This window comes from Notothenia rossii, assembly GCF_949606895.1.
Source record: "Notothenia rossii genome assembly, chromosome: 11".
Classification (NCBI taxonomy): Eukaryota; Metazoa; Chordata; class Actinopteri; order Perciformes; family Nototheniidae; genus Notothenia; species Notothenia rossii.
This window is the reverse complement of record NC_136910.1, coordinates 13961349-13982049: the sequence shown is the minus strand read 5'-3', so window position 1 is coordinate 13982049 and position 20701 is coordinate 13961349. Positions and strand designations below refer to the sequence as shown.

At 39.4% G+C, this 20701-nt stretch overlaps 1 protein-coding gene across 2 annotated transcripts in view; it reads left to right on the top strand.

Moving 5' to 3' along the window:
* cpxm2 (carboxypeptidase X (M14 family), member 2) overlaps nucleotides 1–16475 on the top strand; it is a 34409-nt gene extending 17934 nt beyond the window's left edge. For both annotated transcript variants that reach the window (XM_079659462.1, XM_079659461.1), the window contains 10 exons: nucleotides 2053–2137; nucleotides 3384–3534; nucleotides 4526–4614; nucleotides 7398–7521; nucleotides 7718–7914; nucleotides 8668–8847; nucleotides 9628–9925; nucleotides 10220–10359; nucleotides 10814–10913; nucleotides 14587–16475. In XM_079659462.1, coding sequence (XP_079515588.1) covers nucleotides 2053–2137; nucleotides 3384–3534; nucleotides 4526–4614; nucleotides 7398–7521; nucleotides 7718–7914; nucleotides 8668–8847; nucleotides 9628–9925; nucleotides 10220–10359; nucleotides 10814–10913; nucleotides 14587–14846 — 1624 coding nt within the window. In that variant the 3' untranslated portion in view covers nucleotides 14847–16475. The remainder of the gene's footprint in view (nucleotides 1–2052; nucleotides 2138–3383; nucleotides 3535–4525; nucleotides 4615–7397; nucleotides 7522–7717; nucleotides 7915–8667; nucleotides 8848–9627; nucleotides 9926–10219; nucleotides 10360–10813; nucleotides 10914–14586) is intronic.
* The last annotated feature ends 4226 nt before the right edge of the window (nucleotides 16476–20701 follow it).

Here is a 20701-nt window from a genome sequence, read left to right as displayed (position 1 = left end):
CACTCAGATGACAGAAATAATAAAGGGATGTAACAACAAGGGATTATACTATACACATTTCCACTTTAATTATATTTACAGTAGGTCATTACTTACTGTAAGATTGGATAAGTCTGCTGTGCACGGCTATTGTCTGTGAAGCTAGTTAAGCTATAAATTATATTACTGGTTTCCATGGCAATTTATGTACCTATCATCTAAATACAAAGGGAAGGGTAAAGTCTCACCTCCCACTGCCTTAGTGGAGGAGTCTGCGAGATCTTTTTTAAGCATGCGTTTAGTATCTGACATCACTATTGCTTTTATAATTGTGCCAGGCACTGTCTATTATTTTAGTACAGTTTTTTAAGGTAAAATTAAAAATCACACGGTGAAATGTTACCAATCAAGCACAGAGGTAATATTTGTTTAATTTATGCCGGAATTAATCTGAATTTACCAGGGTCATTTTTTCACTAGGAAAAAACATAAATGCTCCTGTTCACATTTTCCTCTACTCCTGACTTTGCTCGGTAATAATGCGATTCTGACAACTTTTGGCCTTTGCACATCCTAATTGGAAAGGGTGGGCACAGACTTCTGGAAACTGCTGTGTAGTTAGAGAGCATGGGGAGTTACTTTATCAGGCTGTGTTTGTAATTTTCCTTCAAGGCAAGCACGATCTGAGGGTGCAGAAGACACCGATGGCTGAGACAGAATTTCTCCCGCAATTAGCTCTGTAGGGCATGTTACTGTCGACAGTGCCAACTCAGGGGTTTCTGTCTATAACGGAGCTTTAATTAGCAGAACTGGGAATTCTTACCAGGCCTGACCAGCTCAGCACTGATGTCTTTATCCAGAAGCGTGGGAGTCCCTGTCATCCCACATCCTGCTCACAGAGCTCTGATGGGACAGTAAATCACCAGTGAAGTGTGTTTGCAATACAAAACATTGTATTATTTTGATGCTCCACCTCTCTGTGCTCTACCTAAGATACTTTCAAACAACGAAACCCCTGAAGTCTTAGCTTCGCAACTCCTGTACACTTTTCAAGTTATTTTTATTTTCCAGACAGCTATTCATTGATCTCTTATGATGGATATATTTCAGTAGGAGTTTGAAGCTTGATGGATCTTTTAAATCCACCAGCTAAGTCTTTGTATATTATGGCGTTATCGTTGCTAGGTTTATAACCAGGACATTTTGAAATTCTAATTTAAGAAGACTTTTTTTTAAGAAAAGGTTTGTTATATTTGGTTTGTTAGGATGCCGATTTAATGCATTATCTGTAAATGACTGCAACATTTACAATGGTGTTTTTTAGATTTAGGTTCTGAGAACCCTCACATAACCATGAAAACGCTAGTGAAATGTGCTTTATTCAATATCTTACCCTGAAATGTTAAGCCAGGTTTTCCCAATTGGCACTGTTTTCCCTTATACAATCATGTACAATTTACAAAATGCAATGAAAATGTTATTTTCACTGTTTGAATTGCATAAATGAAGTTCAAATTTGAAGAGTATGCCAATAGGTTTTGTATTGTACATGCCTGAGAAGTATGTAAAACACACCAACATGGTTTTCTTTAACATTTACTGCACTGTTTAAATGTCAGAACACATGCTATGCTAGTTAGCATTCACAATAACATCACCCACATATAGGATTCTGCGTATTGTTAGCCTGGTTGTCGACACCTAAATTCCCACAAGCATTTACATTTCTTTAGCGGTTTAAATTAATATTTGAATGAATGAAGTAAATCAAAACTCAGTCGGATTATGGTGGCAAAGTTTCCTTGTATTCAGAACACAACTCACCCTAGGTCAAATGAAAATCAGATGCGTGGCAAACGTAACTTTTGCTCCTCTTCCAAAACTTAAAGCAGCGACAGGCTCAAGTGACACTACTAATACGAATTCTCTGACCTCCTCTCCCATTGTCCTGTTTCGAAACAGACTGAGCATTCAACGTGTCTGGCCGAGTACTGGGAGACTTTCTCACAGTCACCTCATTTGCATTAAATTCACACTGAGAGGATTTGTATTTTTTCTTCCTCACACTAACAGGAGCGATTGGGTGACCTCATACAAGGTCATGGTGAGCAATGACAGTCACACCTGGATAACACTGAAGAACGGCTCAGAGGACATGGTGAGTAACAATCATGGCAATTAGAAAACTAGTGTCCATATATCTAAGAAGTAGGCATTTAATATCAGGCTTTTGAACTCATTATTACCCCTTCATAGGGAGTCGTGTTTAGTATTTCCCATGTTGGCTGGAACATCATAACAAAAGTTATTCTTGCCTAAGAGCAATTTCAGAGAAACATTTAGATCTCTGCTTGTCTCCGGGCTTAATGAGCTGGAAGGCAGTAGTACATACTGATGATCCTCAAGCAGATGGGAACTTCCTCCTGGCTCATCATCAGAGATACATCTATGCACTTGATGTAATTGAATAGAAACCAAACCCAAAATGATACAAAACAATCTAAAGCAGCAGCTGAGGCATTTGACCAGTAAAATAATAACCATATGATCCATAAACATGCAGATCAGATGATGTTTTTGAAGAAAATCATATCCTTGCCTCTCTCTACTGCTTTTTACATCCCAGCTAACGAAATGTTGCTGTAACTGTACACTGCTGCGGCAGCTGATGTCACAGATGTGGGAGGTTATGCCCCACAGTAATTTACTCTACAAGTAACAAGCTCCCACTCACTCTCACCTTTAAAGCCAAATGCCAAACCACACTGTTTGTCTTGCAAAATGCCAAAAGGTGCAGAGAAGAACCATAATGTTTTAAATGTATAATAAGCTCCCAGTTGTATCACATCCTACAGGTGCATTTGTCTGTGTTTGATTAAGGGTTTTGTGGACCCACACAGCATTATTGTGTGCATGTTCTAACTGAATTAGTTATATTTTACATCTGCTGTATGTAGTCCTGTCGTTTACACATCGTGACTAATGTTATTAATCTGTTAGGCTGCACTTTTAATCTCATATGGGACAATGGATGACACTTTAAGCAACATTTGCGTAATTGACAGGTGTTGATTAAAAGGCAATACACTAATAAACTACAAAGACACTCATATAATGCAGAGCTAAACCAAGGCTGTGTTCATAAGTGTAAAAAAGTGGTCGCCCCTTTAATTGGATACTTTCCTAAATGTAATGGATTCTTCCTTGGCACATGAAACACCTTTCCACCAAGTCTTTCTGTATTCCTGCTGGCAAAAAGATAAACAAACAAATCAGCTAACCAACCAAAAACAATACCTTCTTGGTAAAGTTCAAATAATAAAATAGCTCAAATAAAGTAATGTTCACTTCAAGCAAAAACACTTCTTTAATTACTATCTTGATGAATGTGTTTGCCTCAGTAGATCTTCATTGGCAACAGGGAAAAGGAAATCCCAGTCCGGAACATCTTCCCAGTCCCAGTGCTCGCCAGATACATCCGAGTCAACCCTCGCTCCTGGTTTCGCAACGGAAACATCTGTATGAGAGTGGAGATCCTTGGCTGTCCTATGCCAGGTGACGGGTTTGTATTGACAAAGACACACAAATTATTCCTGACATACAAGGGTTAAAACATCAGAAGAATATATGATATGGGTCTGGTAATGAAGGGAAGCAATCATGCTCTCAGAAAGACAATCTGACCAACACTGCTTTGGTTGTGGTTATATTTGGAAAAGGCATATCCTGCGCTTGGATTGGGTTAGAGAAAGATTGGTTGGTTAAAATATATAATTTTAAATATCTAGGGTAGAGGACCTTGATCATCAAGCGCACAATGGGGAACCTGGTTACAGTTAGCCAAACACAGCAGTCATGGGTTATGGCAGGATGTTGCCTGTTGATAGGAAATGGAAAAAGGTCCAATTTAAAGTGTCTTAAAGTCTGTACACCCATGTGTCATGTTGCCAATTTAAAAACTAAAATATTTTTAAACCCTAGAGCCTCACTAGGGAAATGTAGGGTTTTTTCCTGTTTCGATCATTTTGGGTTTGTTAAAGCATATGGCATACAAGGATGTTAGTGCTATAATTTTCTTTTTTTTCTCCTTTTTGCAGTTCCACCTCATCTCCTTTAATACATCTCTCATTAATGTGTAGCCAAAATACAGACACACAGACCTTTAAGGACAAAGATGTCCCCATGGAAACAAGTTAAAACCACATATTTTGATTCCATGGTCAGGAGAGCATACAAAAAAACATGCATTCTAATCTAAAAGGCTTTATATCTAGAGATCTGGCTTCAAAGTTTTAAGCTATTTTTTAACAGAAGCCCTTTTCTCATGTTTGCCCTTTGTTACACACACATGCTTTTTATCTAGTTTCCAGCACACATATCGGAGTCTTCGAATACCAAATATACAATGAACATAAGTGGAGGATAGAGAGCAGGTGCTCAGCGTTTATAGTCTCTACGTACTACCTTACATGACCGATCATTCCTTTCCTCTGTACATAAAAATAACTTATCCTCCCGCTTTTATATGTTTTCTTCTTCCCCACAGATCCAAATAATTATTACCACAGACGCAATGAAGTCATAACAACGGACGACTTGGACTTCAGACACCACAGCTACAAAGAAATGAGGCAGGTGAGTCACAGAAAACAAAAGATATCAACCGCCTGCTTATTCAAAGACACCAGAGCATGAAGCAATAAAACATCTTGTGTGAGTGCGAGCCAACACCAGACCACTTGTGTCCTTTGCAAGAACAAAGTGAAGTGAGCACCTCCTGGGTTGTGTCATTACTTATTCATATAGTTGTCATGAACAGTAGCCTGTGTGTGCCGAGAAGGAGGACAGCTATATTTGTCACTTGCTACACCGTGACTGAGTGGATGTGAAGGTACAAGTGCTGTGAATTACAATCGTATATAATGCAGCAGCTCCCCTGTGGACTACATGTGTCCTAAACTGCTGTTATTATTCACAATAAGACTCCAATTAATGCTCAGGAGGTCTGACTCATTGTTAAGCTTTTGTTCCCATGTGTGACTGAATGGATTTAATGTACCGTTTGTTTATCTCTCTCTCCCTTTGAGGTTAATATACACGTCAGACAGGGTGTCCGGTCTCAATAGACTATTTTTTAAACTAAAGCCTTTTCACTCTTGACATTTATTTTCTTCATGCAGGTACCTGTACCCTATATTCGTCTGCTCCACAGCAGTTTAAATAGCTCTGCTCGAACCTCAAGGTGGAAATAGCCCAGTGTGGCTCCCAAAATAAAGTGCATGTACCATGAGAGGAGTGAAAAGATATCTTTTATATTGCTCAAGGAATGCCCTTTTCTTAGAACACCCCTGCTGGTAATATTGTAGCCACTGGATGACTGATACTATCAGAGCGTGGACAGTTTAACGACATTATAAAATAGGTGGGAAAAATGTACTTTTCCACATTCTTTGAATACGAAGATGATATATATAGTTTGCGATACCCTGGTACAATAAACTTTTCTTTAATAATATCATTGGTTTATGTAAAAAGTCACTGCAAGCTAATTAGAACACATTCTATATCTTTCAGTTATATATGTATGCATGTATGTTTCTGTTAGAAAAAAATGTATTCTACTAAGTGCTGAAAATACTAAAGGTAGTGATTATATCAAGAAGCAGGAGGTTATATATTGATCCTGGTAAACACAATCCAGGTATATTTACCAGGGGAATCCTCTGCTTTATTAAATTGGCAGCGAGAATGTCATTGCCAACCTGTAATCCTCTGTGAACAAAAGCAGATGTTTGTTTAATGATTTATTTGGTTAGAAAAGTCAAGATTCAGCCCCGATTTAATTAAAAGCCCATCACTCCTGACTGTGTAATGACTTCTGCCGCAGCTGGAAGCACGACTAAACACAGATTTCAGCACAGCTTGTTAGTCTCCTTCCAGCTGCACTTCCTCTTTGTGTCTCTCATGCCCACATGGGTAAATGATAGTGGGGGCTATTTTAATCAGCTCCTCCACAAGCCTGTCTTCATAATTACCTTGACTGCTTTTCCACACAGCCCACCCCCTCTTCATCGGTTAGAGTGTTATTAAATAAGATCTGTGACACAGGTTTAGAAATTTGAGATTCATTTTTAAAATGTTGTGGTTCCCGAGCATTTTAAATAGAACTACTACAAAATAAAAATACTTGAAAATAAGGTTTTAAAGGTCCCATGTCATGTCCATTTCTACTGATCAGAATTCCATTGTTGAGGTCTACTAAAATAGATTTATACTGTGCAATTTTCTAAACTCACATTGGTTTCTCATACAGCATCTCTGTAAAGTATGTGTATTCATCGGTATTCACTCTCTGTCCTAAACGGCTTGTTGGAGCTCCTGCCCCCTCGTTGCTGCGATCGCACGAGCCTCTCGGCGGTACAGCGAGAACAAGCTAAATTCACCCTGAGCACACACAAACACTCACAGCCGAAGTAAAGACAATAAGTGTGGCTTGATATTGAGTAAGAAAAAGGTTTATAACGCTGTGAGAATGGGTCTGCGGAGAGCATTTCTCCGCGATCCCAACTTAGTAGCCCGAAAAACACTTACCCATTTAAACAGTCGTGGTAGATACCTTGTTTGTTTTAAACATCATAAATACACAAACAACAATGAATACTTACAGGTTGTTTACCTGAATCTCCCACTGGTCCAAACAAAGTAGGAATAGCATCGTTCTTCAGTGCCCTATACGCTGTACATATCCGGCATGATTTCGCTGAAAGGTTTGGGAAGCTTTGTTTCATGAAAGGCTGGCAGAGGGTCTGGCCTCTGGGTATCCCCACGTCAGAGTACCCAGGAAGAGAATGAGAAATCTCCAACGAGGCGTTTTGGGGAGGTCTTTTCTGTGAGTTTTACTCCCTACAGGGTGTACTTTGAGGATTTTTGACTCTGCACACCGTTTACATACATAAAAACCTTCACAACACACAAGAGGACAGGTAATAACCGGAAAAGCATGTCATGGGACCTTTAAGTTTACATTTTTGCACTTTAAAGCGTAATATTCATCACATAAGCAGCAGCCCGAAAAAAAAAAAATCTGAAATATTATTACTCAGAGTTTGATTGACAGGAACAGAAAGGCCCACCAACTGTGGTGCAATTAAGCTCGCCCATTCTCACTTAATTGACTTGCTTGAACCTGCCTCCTTGTCTCTTACGGATGCTAGCAAACAACAAAAAGGCTTTTGTGTCAGAATTGTTTGGGTAATATTAATTTACTCATGATTGTCCATAAGTAAGGTGCCTGTTTAAAAGGATTAGCAGCTAAATGTTCTTCAAGCCCATGAAAACGAATGAAATATTCCTTGCTTGATGTCCATTAGTTAATGCAAACACTTGATTGCTGATGCTTCATTATTTTCCTCCCACAGCTTATGAAGGTCGTCAATGAAATGTGCCCTAATATCACCCGGATCTATAACATTGGAAAGAGCCACAGTGGCCTCAAGCTGTACGCCATAGAGATTTCTGACAACCCAGGAGAGCATGAAGTTGGTGAGTATAGTGTGCTTTAATTAGGCAGGACTTGATTTAATATAAAATACTAACAACATCCGAAACATCACAATGCGTTCCTCGGACTGTTTTCCTCAATGTCGTGTACGTGCCGTTGCAGTGATTGCATATTTAATCTCCTTCTTTCTCCATCCCCTCCCCCAAATTGCTCCTCTCGTTTGAACCTGTTGACCAGGTGAACCAGAGTTTCGTTACACTGCAGGTTCCCATGGCAACGAGGTGCTGGGACGTGAGCTGCTCCTCCTTCTGATGCAGTTCATGTGTCTGGAGTATCTGTCCGGCAACCAGCGCATACGTCATCTGGTGGAGGAGACCAGAATCCATCTGCTGCCATCCGTCAACCCCGATGGGTACGAGAAAGCCTTTGAAGTGGTAGGTCTGCAGGGCGGCCATTAGTGACCTCATATTAGGGAACAGCACCATATCTGTTGGCAAGTCTTCTCCCGATTAGAGCACATGTGGTGCGTGCTGGAAAACTGGTTTAAATGATCTGGTGGAAGATATGAACTGCCCTGATGACAAATATGTTGAGTGCCTGTGATGCATTAATATAAAAAAAAATGTGTTAGTCTGGTTTTAAATGATCTGCAGGACTACTAGATAAAAGGGCCAATATTTATGAACAAGTAAAGATCAAAAGCAAGCCAGACACTGTTTGGTTGCTTTATAGTCAATGGCTTCATGTCATTCAGTGATTTGTAGATGCACTCTACGAACCGTAACACATTGTCCTTCAAAAGTAAATGTTGTGTTGGCTTGAATTTTTATTTGCGCCATACAAAAAAGGCACCGGACAGGCCGGGTTTTTTGTATTTCAACTTATAAAACCTCACCCGAAATAAAAAAATATTTGCGTTAAGTCCTACTTAGGACATGAGGTTGTGGTATACTTTAGCCTATTGTGACCGAAATGAGTATTACAATAACAAAACAAAAAAAGAAGGGTTAACTTGTTAAGTTCTTTGAACGCTTACTCTGGCAAACCATTATTTCCTCTTGTTCTTAAGTTGTACAAACAGGAGAGACATCATTTATATACCAGACTTCTAATTATAATAACCAGATGTTTGGCTTGGTTCAGTTCTTCTTAAATTTACATTTTCCTCACATTTTTCTTTTGCCCAGGGTTCAGAGCTCAGCGGGTGGTCTCTGGGTCGATGGAGCAGTGATGGAATAGACATTCACCATAACTTCCCAGATCTCAACTCCATACTGTGGGAAGCCGAGGTTAAGAAGTGGATCCCTCGCAAAATGTTCAACCACCATGTGCCCATCCCAGAGTGGTACCTGTCCAAAAACGCATCAGTGAGTCTGATAGTGATATTCTATTTTAAACGTATTCAATGTGTATATTTCAGCAACATTATGGGAATACAATAAGAGTATGGCTTATGGAAATGCCACATTTTTGCCCAAATCTGCAGGCTTCATCATCTGAGAGATGTCTAGCATGACCTTGTTTTGTGTCATATGTGTTATAAAAATATAACTCAAGTGCTTAATCTTTAATAATGTAATTGCCATTTAGTTTCTAGTGCTTTTTACTTACTTACGTCCTTATCCTGTACTCCTAACTTCTAAAAAAGGTTATAAAGCATCCTCACGAGAATACCACCGCTGTCTATTTAGGGAGAAGCGGATGCATTTGTGACGAAGAGGCGGTGAGCTGAAATAGACCCGACGATCTATTAAAAGCTCATCCTCACTTGTGTTTTGACGTTAGCGAGAGCCGCGAGTGAGTCACACAAAGCCTCCAGAATAGCTGCTGCAGCTGCAGAGCTGGGATCCCCATCTGTGCTCAGGAAGCTGTGAAAACTCACCGCGCTCGTTTCACCAGTGCTTTGAGATAGAAGGGCCACTTTAATAATGAGTCCAAAGAGCAGTGGCATTCCCTTAGATCAATACAAGCCATTGGATGCAGGCTGGTTGCCTCTTAAAGAAATATGGTTGACTTTTCAGAATAAATTAGTCTACAGCGTGTGAACAGCAATTTCTTTCAGTGTGAGGGAGTTCATTTAGCAATCACAATACTGACATGATTGCTGGAATTATATTATCCTCCCCTCTCTTGTGTCCCTGATGTAGGTTGCCGTGGAGACAAGGGCTCTGATCGCATGGATGGAGAAGTTGCCCTTTGTGCTTGGAGGCAACATCCAGGGAGGGGAGCTGGTGGTGACCTTCCCTTACGACAAAACTCGCTCCCTGGGGGTGGGCAGGGAGCAGACCCCCACCCCAGATGACCACAGCTTCCGCTGGCTGGCCTTCTCCTACGCCTCCACCCACCGCCTCATGACGGCAGCCAACCAAAGGGTTTGCCACACAGAGGACTTTGCCAAGGAGGACGGCACCATCAACGGAGCGTTGTGGCACACCGCGGCTGGCAGTTAGTGTCCCTAGCTGTCGGGGTCTTTTTCTCTGATCCTTACTTTATGTTATTCAGGTTTTCTGTGCTCAGCTCTGATCCTTTGAGCTGTAGCTTTGTTTAGCACACATCTGCATATTCAGAACAGAGCTGTTTTTAACTGGAAGCATCATGTAAGAATTCAAAGGCCGACAAACAAAGGAAACATTTTAAATTAATTTCACTCTTAATTAAAACAACTTTTATCCAATAACCACACACATGTTGGCCTTAGTTTTGTCTGCATGGCCTACAGATGTTTCTCTTTCTTGGCAGGTATGAATGACTTCAGCTATTTGCACACAAACTGCTTTGAGTTATCGATGTATGTGGGTTGTGACAAATTCCCTCATGAGAGCGAGCTGCCTGAGGAGTGGGAGAACAATCGAGAGTCTCTTCTTGTCTTCATGGAGCAGGTACAGAGGCAAAGCAGCCCCCGCAACTCACACAAACATAAGAAAAGCAACACAAATATACGCTTTTTTAATCATTTTGAGTTATTCTAGGAGAATGATAGCGCTTTCAGTTATTCTTCTCAGTACAATTTTTCGAAAAAGGTTCTGTATAAATTCTCTACAAGCTAACTTCGTACTTTCAGCCACTTTGAGAAGACAAGCAGGCCTGTTACGTTTTATTCTCTCAGAGGATCGGGCCCATGTTGGGACTTTAATTTAAATATTGAAACAAGATGTGGAATAAATGTTTTAAACACGCTAACTGTTCTGCAAATTGAACATCATCCATTATACACCATACACATCACCACTGCATGTTACATACATCATTTAAAAATATGAAGTAGATTGTGATGGGGTAAACTTGGGGGCAGAATTTACACATGGTTGCATGAGTCGTGCTTTTCATGTGCAGGTGCATCGTGGGATCAAAGGCGTGGTGAGGGATCTGCAAGGTCGCGGAATAGCAAATGCCACCATCTCTGTGGAGGGCATCAGCCACGATATTCGCACAGGTATCACATTTCACCTAATTCAGTAGGATTCAAGCATATAACGATTCATTTTTCGTTATATGCTTGAATCCTAACCAAAAACAATATCTGTTTTGTGGATATTTCTTTTCTTTCATCTCTAAAATGTGTAAGCTTAGAGTTTGCAGCAGAGGCTCGTCACTTTATTCCTCAGGAGTGAGTGACTCTGACATTGCGTTCATATTCCAGGTAAACATAGTATAAAGAGCACAAACAAAAGCAGCTGGAGCTGCTTAAAGCCTAACTCACGTCTCAGTCATAGCTCGTGTTGCCGTGGCCTCCTGCTCTGAATTTTACTATTGATTATGAGTCCTCAAGGCAATCTCTGCTGATGCCTAAAAAATGCAGCATCCAGAGCCAAAGTAGTTCTGTACTTAGAGCGTGAAATCGAATGGCCACAATGACATTAGCCTTTATTATTCCTGGAACTCAAAACAAGCCACTGTTTCCTCTTTAAAAAAAACTCTCAGTTTCAAACAAAAATATATCTCTTCAGCTGCTTTGAATGTTCTTTGGGATCCTCAAAAAGAGACATTTGCAAAGCAGTTGTTCTCCCATCTGGATGAATCGATTGTATTGAACAGACTGCCTGGATGCTGATATCTGAAAGATGTTTTGCCAGGCTGAGATATTCATTAGCTCATTAGCATTTCATATAGAAGCAATTAGATTCCCTTATGCCATGTGAATGTAAGCAATGTGAGCGCAGATGTTCTCTTGTAACTATTTGAATGGGCAGCAGAGACAGACCTGCCGCCATATTTCATCTTTCTCAATGTCTGTTCAGACATGTTAGCGTGTTCGTATGACCTGAAGGAAGTGACACTGTCGTTGTTGAGAGTGTGTATAAGGCTGAAAATACAAGCGAGCCCATGTTCCCATGTCACATATAGACAGTGTTCAGCAGAGAGTGAAAACCAGAATATCCAACATTACAAAGCAGAGCTTGTTGGTATTGTCCATGAAGCTTTATCCAAGTTAGATCCTAGGAAACCGGCTGGCCCGGACAACGTAGAACCTTTCTTTTTAAAGATAGCTGCAGATTTTATAGCTCCACCTCTTACTTCTCTTTTTAACCTCTCCCTCAGCACAAATACAATTCCTAAAGTATGGAAGTCTGCTTATGTCCTGCCTCTACTGAAAGGAGGGGAGGCAACTATTTTAAATAACTATAGGCCAATCTCTAAATTGTCAGTTCTGGCTAAGGTGCTCGAACGACTTGTGAGTGAACAAGTAAAGGAGTTTTTATGTATAAATGATGTCCTGTCTAAACATCAGTCAGGCTTCAGGAAGAAACATAGCACCATCACTGCAACAATGAAAGTGGTAAATGATATTACTAGTATGCTAGATAATAAACAGAGTTGTGCAGCTCTGTTTATTGACCTTTCCAAAGCGTTTGACACCGTTGATCATCGCGTTTTAAAACAGAAGCTACTCAGTATAGGCATATCCAGCCATGCAGTGGGGTGGTTTGTGAACTACCTCTCTGAAAGGTCCCAATGTGTTCACTTTGATGGGCTGTCTTCTGAGTGGTTAAACATTGCTAATGGTGTTCCTCAAGGTTCTGTTTTAGGTCCACTTTTATTCTCCATATATATCAACAGTTTAGGTGAAAATGTGGATGAAGCTACTTTACATTTCTATGCGGACGATACCGTGATGTACTGTGCAGGTCCCTCCATTCAGGAGGCGGTTGTTAAATTACAGGCTGTTTTTAACATTATTCAGACTCAGCTCTCTGAACTAAAGCTTCTTTTAAATGTGGATAAAACCAAGGTAATGCTCTTTTCAAAAGCTAAAAAGACACCAGAGCCTGTTTTAGATATTGTATCTACGCAAGGAACAAAACTTGAAGTTGTTGCCTGTTACAAATACCTTGGTATCTGGCTTGATGACTGTCTCTCTTTTAAACTTCATGTCAATATCCTGCTTAAAAAACTGAGGGTTAGGCTAGGTTTCTTTTTCAGGAATAAGTCCTGTTTCTCGCTTGAGGCCAGGAAAAGGCTAGTCACTGTGACCTTTTTACCTGTGCTGGACTATGGTGATCTGATGTATATGAATGCACCTGCCAACTACCTGAGCAAATTAGATGCTGCGTATCATAGTGCTCTGAGATTTGTCACAAATTGTAAAGCACTTACTCATCACTGTAAACTGTATACCAAGGCAGGTTTACCATCACTCACTGTACGGAGGCTCAGTCACTGGTACACTTTTATCTATAAAGCTATGTTGGGCAAACTCCCGTATTATATCTGTTCATTGATAAAGCAGAAAGTTGCAAGCAGCTATTGTCTGCGATCGCAGGATATAGTCTTGTTAGATGTGCCAAGAGTAAGGACTGTCTTAGGTAAGACAGCTTTTATGTGCGCAGCTTCACTTGCTTGGAACAGTCTACAGGCAAAATTGAAATTGAGCATTTTTATTTCTCTGAATGTATTTAAGGCACGTCTAAATGAAATGCTTTCTGACACTCTGGGTATTTGTAAATGTTGAATATGTAAATATGATATCCTCTGTTGTTTGTTTGTATGTTGTTTTTATGTTTCATGTGGAACTAAATGATGCAGATCTCCCTTGTAAATGAGATCGATGATCTCAAGGGACCAATCTGTCTAAATAAAGGTTTGAAATGAAATGAAATGAGAGCTATTTTTAATACAGAACAACGGCTTCTCACAAGCAGAACACAGAGAACTCTCTTATTTTTATTTTTGGCTTCATATGAATGCATGCTTTTTCAGCTGCTTAGCAGGCTCTTTATATTCTACTTTCTAGGACAAGATTTGCATTTTGCTGCTATCTCACTAATATCCTTGTTGTGATTCAACTCTTATTCAATGAGTACATGGTCCCTCAGGTAAACGCTTAATGAAACTACAATAATATAATTGTTGTTCAGCTGAGAGAAAAGTGATTATTGCTTATGTTGGGCCGACACATAACTGCCCATGCGATAATCTTTATTATATTTATTTACATTTTTAAAAGGCAACAATACATTACATGTTACTTGTTAGACGCTTTTATCCAAAGCGACTTACACTCAATACTGTGGGCAATCCCCACAGGAGCAATTTGGGGTGAAGTGTCTTGCCCAGGGACACAACGACATGCTGACTGCAGTGGGGTTTGAACCTGTTCTCCCCTGATCCGAACACCAACGTAGTCCACTGCGCCACAGCCTCCCGTCACCTTAATTAAAGGTCCCCTATTATACAGTTTTTCATCAATATATTACAGGTCTCAGATATATACAAAACATGTCTGAAGTGTTTGGCTCAAAATACCAAACAAATCATTGTAGAATCCCCTCTGTTTCAAAATGCTGATTCTTTGCTTATTGACTAATGGTTACACAAGCCAAAACATCGTTATGATATCATAAAGTAGCTAAATTCTGATCAGCTCATTTTCAGACAGGTTTTTATATAAATGGATCAGGACAAAAAGTGAGCGAATCTTTTTCCTGAAACTTTCAGAATCTCTTTACACAGAGAGGACACATGTTTAAAAGACATGAAAAAGTGGATTTTGCATAATAGGTGACCTTTAAATTCGGTGTGGCAAACTAGATGTTAGTTTGAGCATGCAATACCCCGACACAGCAGTGCAAGAGTGCAGAAATAATTATTTGTCTGTGTGTTCACAGCTTCTGATGGCGATTACTGGCGTTTGCTGAACCCCGGGGAGTACAGGGTCACAGCCAGGGCCGAGGGCTACAGCCTCAGCAGCAAAAAGTGTGAGGTGGGCTACGAGATGGGCGCCACCACCTGCAACTTCTTCATTGGCCGCACAAATCTGTCACGGATCAAAGAAATAATGGAAAGATTTAATAAGCAGCCAATCAGAGTGCCCGTCAGGCAGCTCCAAACTCGCAGGTCCAGAGAGAGCCGCATGGAAAAACAATGACTGTTTGAGGAAGAATTAAAAACAACATCTGCTCCGATCAGACTGGGGTCAAGTTCAAGGGTTGGACCTCTTTCATATACCGCTGAAATGCTGTCAGTGGAGTTAGAGTTGACGAATAACAATTTGGATTAATTCAAACGGGATGCTTCATTTTCCCTTTTTTGGGGGGCTTTCAATTTATTATAATACTATAAATATCACCTTGATCATCATGAAATCAACCATAAATGACAGTATATTAGCACACCTCTTAAGCCCCATTGACCCTTCGGCGGGTCCGAAACCACAACATCTGCAGGCAACAGTGTCTGAGGGCTTCTTAAGATTTAATAAACTATGAATGTTTCATATCCATGTAACGGGAAGAAACTCAGCTAACTGATTTTTTTTTTTAGCAAAACACAAGGCTAACGCTGAGCCTCTGAATTAGCCCTGAGCGAAAAAATGCTAACGCCGTTAGCACAGAACTCACGGTATAACACCCTTATTACTTATCGTAACTGCACATCCAACATATCGATTAGTATCATGAGAATACACAGAATCGATAGGTATCTATATCATCACTCCATGATCAGAACTCGCAACATTAGAAACAAAAACAGACATCACAACACGTGGCATTAGGTAGTAAACACGGCAATATGTCTTACCTTTGTTGTTGTCTGATCAAAAGTTGTCTTCAATGGCATTAAAACGATAAAAACGCCACTGAAGGTTAATCCATAGGTTGATCCAATGTGTCTGTGTCACTTTGAAATGATTTCTGATAATCCATCAGCAATAAACCTACTTTTAAGTTTTCAGATTTCGGAGCGTAAAATAGGTTTCGCTTTTGGCAAACTGCGTGTGCATAGCCCCCACTTCTCAATGGTAACGTTGGTGTGTATGTTTGAAATTCCTCTTCGATTCTATTGGCTCTAACGGTTCAAAACAGATGTTAATCATCAAAATCGAAACGGCAAAAACGCCCATTTCGACCCAAATGACCCGCAGAGGTGGAGTTTGTTTTTGCTAAATCTCTCTAAAAAGGTCAAATGTCACTTGTTTTGCATCAATCTTGATACAGGGTACTTATTATATTTTGTACTTTGGATTCCTAAGGCTTTTAGTCTACTAACCCATCATCCAAGGGTAGTTTTCACTATAAAAAAAGAATGTTTGGACGGACACTATAATTTACAGTTTTTTACTATGTTCAATCTGAATTTTCTTTCAAATAAAAAACATCTATATTGATTCTGACTTTTCTACATCCAACTCACAGGTTTATCATTACTTTGAGAAACAAGAAGTGTAGTTATGGTCATTTGTTCTGGAAATGTCATTTTCGAGCCTGAGACCTGAAAAACAGGCTTGGGGCTTAACAGGTTTGAAGGTATTTTTCTAAATAACGATGAGGAATTTGCTTCTAATTTTAACCACTGTAAGGAATGGCCGTGACTGTCATTATGTACATACTTATTAACTTATGTAACACAGTTATGTAAACTATTACGAAAAGCTTTTAATTACCTGCACTTTTTTGTCCTCTAAAAGGAACTTTGTGGACTCAGTGACCTGTTGTTTTTTTATACACTTTGCTTTTGGGAAGTTATTAAATAAAGACCATGTTGGCACAAATGGAAATTGCTCATCTGCATGTGTGTGGATTTAATTCATGGTAGGCACTCATCAAATGATCCGCTTAATGCATTTCAGAAGGGTTGGTTACGCTTTGTTTAATGGTTCCACAATTTGAAAGAAATTCATTTAAAATTTAGGGAAAAAGTTTAATGAAAAAAACTGTAATTTGCAAAGAATTACAGTCAAAACAGTGTTAAATGTGTGTGTTGTGCCTTTATTGTTTAGAAACATGTAAAATAATAGAGGTAAAAAAAGTTCAGAGTAATGTTTCCGAACACAATAAAAGAGAAAATGTACTGCTAGTGATAAATAAATAAATCTCTGATTAAGAAAAGTAGTAGTACAGTGATTTAGTAAAGAAGTACATTTTGAAAGGTAACAATGTTAAACATATGAACATTATAATTTACAAAAATATTGTATAACATTTAAATTGAACAAAGAGGGTAGAAATATAATTTAAAAAATGAAATATAATGTATTCAAGCCAACACTTGTACATGAACAGTAATAGGTCTGGAGCCTTTGTGCAAAATAACCATGTTATTAAAAAGTTATAGCATTTGCAGTAGAGAGTAATTATCAAAATGAAATCTGATTCAACAGCCACTTCTGCTTGATTGAACATCCCTAATGGAAAATAAACGTAATTTCATCCCAAGGTATAATCACTGTTAAGTTCAAGCATCCCCTCATTCGATTTCTGCAGTAGTGAGACTGTATCTTGGGAGTTTTTGAGGTGGAAAGGCTCTAATTATCAGAGCTCTGTCGGGGCTTTTACGGATCACTGGCCTATTCCGACAACAACACCAGCCTTCCTTTTCTCTGGACAGTACGCAATTATAGGAAGACATCAACCTATTATGTTCTCCTAGAAAGGTTATTGAACACACACCTGTAACCACGTCACATCTCCGGAGAGTGTAGGACATATCCCAGAGTGTAAATGTTACTTTTGACAGCTCTATACCAAAATCAGTGACTTTTAATGTACAAATGTATATGTAAGTTAAACAGATGATGGGGTGTCACATAAAAAAGGGTTTAATGCATATCAAACATTTAAGAGTTCATATTTTGTCAGGCTAATCTTCACTGACTCATTAGCTGCCCAATAGCTAATATTATTCTCTATATGTATCTTAATCCCATCAATTTGCATCTGTTATATAATGTCAATTTCTGGATTTTCTTTTTGATATTCCGTCTCTCATTAGTAAAATAAAACTACCATTACAATTATAGACTGTTAATTTCTTAGTTAGTGGGTAAACTTACAAAATCGGCAAGGGATCAAATACTTATTTCCTCACCTGTACAGTTTATGCAATGGAAGATAATCACATAAATGGTCAAGTTAAATCGCTGTAATAAAGTAAAAGGAGTGGGAGTTCCCAGGAAAGCAATGGGGATCAGCATCTCTGTTTGGCCTGAAGTCTCCACTCTTTACATGCTGCATAAATGTTGACTTAAATTCCAGGTGGGCGAGGAGTACTGCAGATTCAAATCAAAAACAGAGCCAGGTCAACTGTCTCTAGAAAGCTGCAGAGCTAAAAGGGGAAGCACAATAGATACCAAAAACTAGGGGACTGCTGTTTATTTCCTGTGACAAATAGAGCTTACCTAACCTATTTTGATACATCACATCATTATATTTACCTACCTTCATCACGTCAATTAATTTATTTTATTTTCAAACCTAACCATGATCTTTGCATTGTTCCCTCTCTTAGACTTTGGACACTTTTTAATATAACTATTGACATCTCTAATTTCTCTGTGGTGCAGAGAAGAGATCTGTTCAACAATGGCTAAATTATCATATGTGAGAGGTTTTCCAATTCAAAAAGTGTCCGAAACAGAAAGTTAGAAAACCCAAATACACCAGATTATACTTTAAGGACCCCTTTTTGATGAGTTAATAACTATTCATTCACCAAAAAAACAGGAATGACCATTACAAAAAGAGTGATGGTCATTTATAATCTTCTTGTAAGACCAATTGAGTTCCCATATGGACAGCAGACAATCCCAGGGGAGTGAAGGTGGGTGTGGATGGTGGTGGGGGGGAGGGGTTGTACAGTGTGCAGGGTGTGCAGTGTAGCCGCTGTGGCCTGCAGCTGTGATAACGTGCAGATGTGTGGGAAGACCCAGGCACCAGCTGACCTCTCCAGAAGTTGAAAGGCCAATGCTTCTTCAGAAGTCAGTCCAGCCTTTGAAGTGTTAAGAGTGCCGGCCTGGATATCACAGGAGCAAGTGGCCATGCAGCGTTGGTAAACCGGCTCTTAACCCCTCAGCCCCCCACCCCCCCACCCCTGCTCGGGAGCCTCTCACACAGATTAGACTCTCTGCTGGCTTCATGGATATCAAAAACGACAACCAGACCAGCAAAAAAGAGGGATGGTGATTGAACATTTTTTTAATTATTGATTCATTTTCCAAGTCTGGACACGTAATACTTTGTTAAGTTTTGCACAATTGGAATAGTATGCTTATTCTCTTCAATATCTGCCTGCTATGTGGATCTCAAAGTCAAAGTCAACTTTATTGTCAATCTTTCAGTTTGTGTGTACAGACAGAGAGATCGAAATATTGTTTCCCACGATCCCAAATACAAAAACATATATATATAAAAATATGGATCCAAATATGTATATACCTATATATACATAATCAAAGACAAATGTATACCTATGCACACATTAAGACCTAAATAAAAGCACAACAATCAATATATACAAAAATAACAGTCACTTCAATATCTGTTTGTTTGATAAAACAGATACTCATTTAGTGGGAATGCTGATACAGCATTCCAACCATCTGTTATGCTACGTACGAAATTCTTTATTATTCCGCCCGTTTTTTTTTTGCACCTCTTCTTCTCCCACATTCCACATCGCAGAAACTCCGTTCAAACATCAAAACGTTCAGCTCGGTCGGGAATCGATGGCTATTATTTTTATCATTCATAACTTTTATAATTCTAGAGATACATCCCATAATTCATCACATTTTTAACATGGAAGTCAATGGAGAAACTCTTCAGACTTGAAAAATCTTCATGCGACTTCAACTGCTAACTGTTCCTTCATACTTTCACTCAGAAACCTCATTCCAACTTTAAAATATTACACATCTTTCTGATATTATTCGTGTAACACAACTTTTGAATCTGAATCGTACTTTAAGAGATATTAAACATTGTTCAGACCTTGGTAAAGAGGCCTTCTTCAGATTTTAGAGTGCGTGATGTCAGTGGAGGACAGATTTAATTTTGCCTTCATATTTTCTTTTAAACCTGCCATAATTCCCAAACCCTACATTCCTGAGACATAATTTTTCATGAGAAACGTAGGAAAACAACTCATAGCTTGAAAAAAAAAAATCAAGCAAAATAATTAAACAAAATGCCTCTTGAGGGCATGAAGTGACAAAGACTTTAAACATGTCTCCATTAAACCCCATTGTAAGTTCAGCCTAATTTTTCCCCACCACAGCAGCCGCACACCTTTAGTTAATCTGCCAAAAAGGCCACATTATTAACCCGAAAGTACACAAAAAGTACACTTCAGATGCTCAAGTTCCTTGACATGCTTCACGCTTTGAAATTTCACCGATATCTGTTACGGTTCTTCAACAAAACGTTCAAATGTAAGAGGTTTATCCCTCATTCAGAACAATGCAAATGCTCTCCATGGATCACCATGGACACCTTTGATTTCTGGACACGTTGTTAGCTCAAATATAAACACCTGTGTCATGGAACACAATGATGTCATAACTCCAACTGACATGCTCAGAGCAGCAGATTTCAGATAATGGTTAATGGTCCTGCCCTCAAAAGCTCTAGGTCAATTATGGGGTGTCATATGCCGTTTCCATGGAAACGCATCCCTCGCCATAAAACACGATGTTGCTGTAACTCCAATGGACACGGTCCGGTCGTCCCACAATCTTCACCTGTATATCACCTCTCAATGCCTCAACAGCTCTACGTCAAATCTGACATCTCACCATATGCCGTTTCCATGTAAACGCATCCCTCGCCATAAAACACGATGTTGTCGTAACGCCTATGAAAAGGGTCAAAACAGCACCAGACTTCAGATAATGGTTAACGGTCCAGCCCTCAACAGCTCTACGTCAATTATGGGGTGTCATCATATGCCGTTTCCATGGAAACACATCCCTCGCCATAAAAGACGATGTTGCTATAACTCCTATGA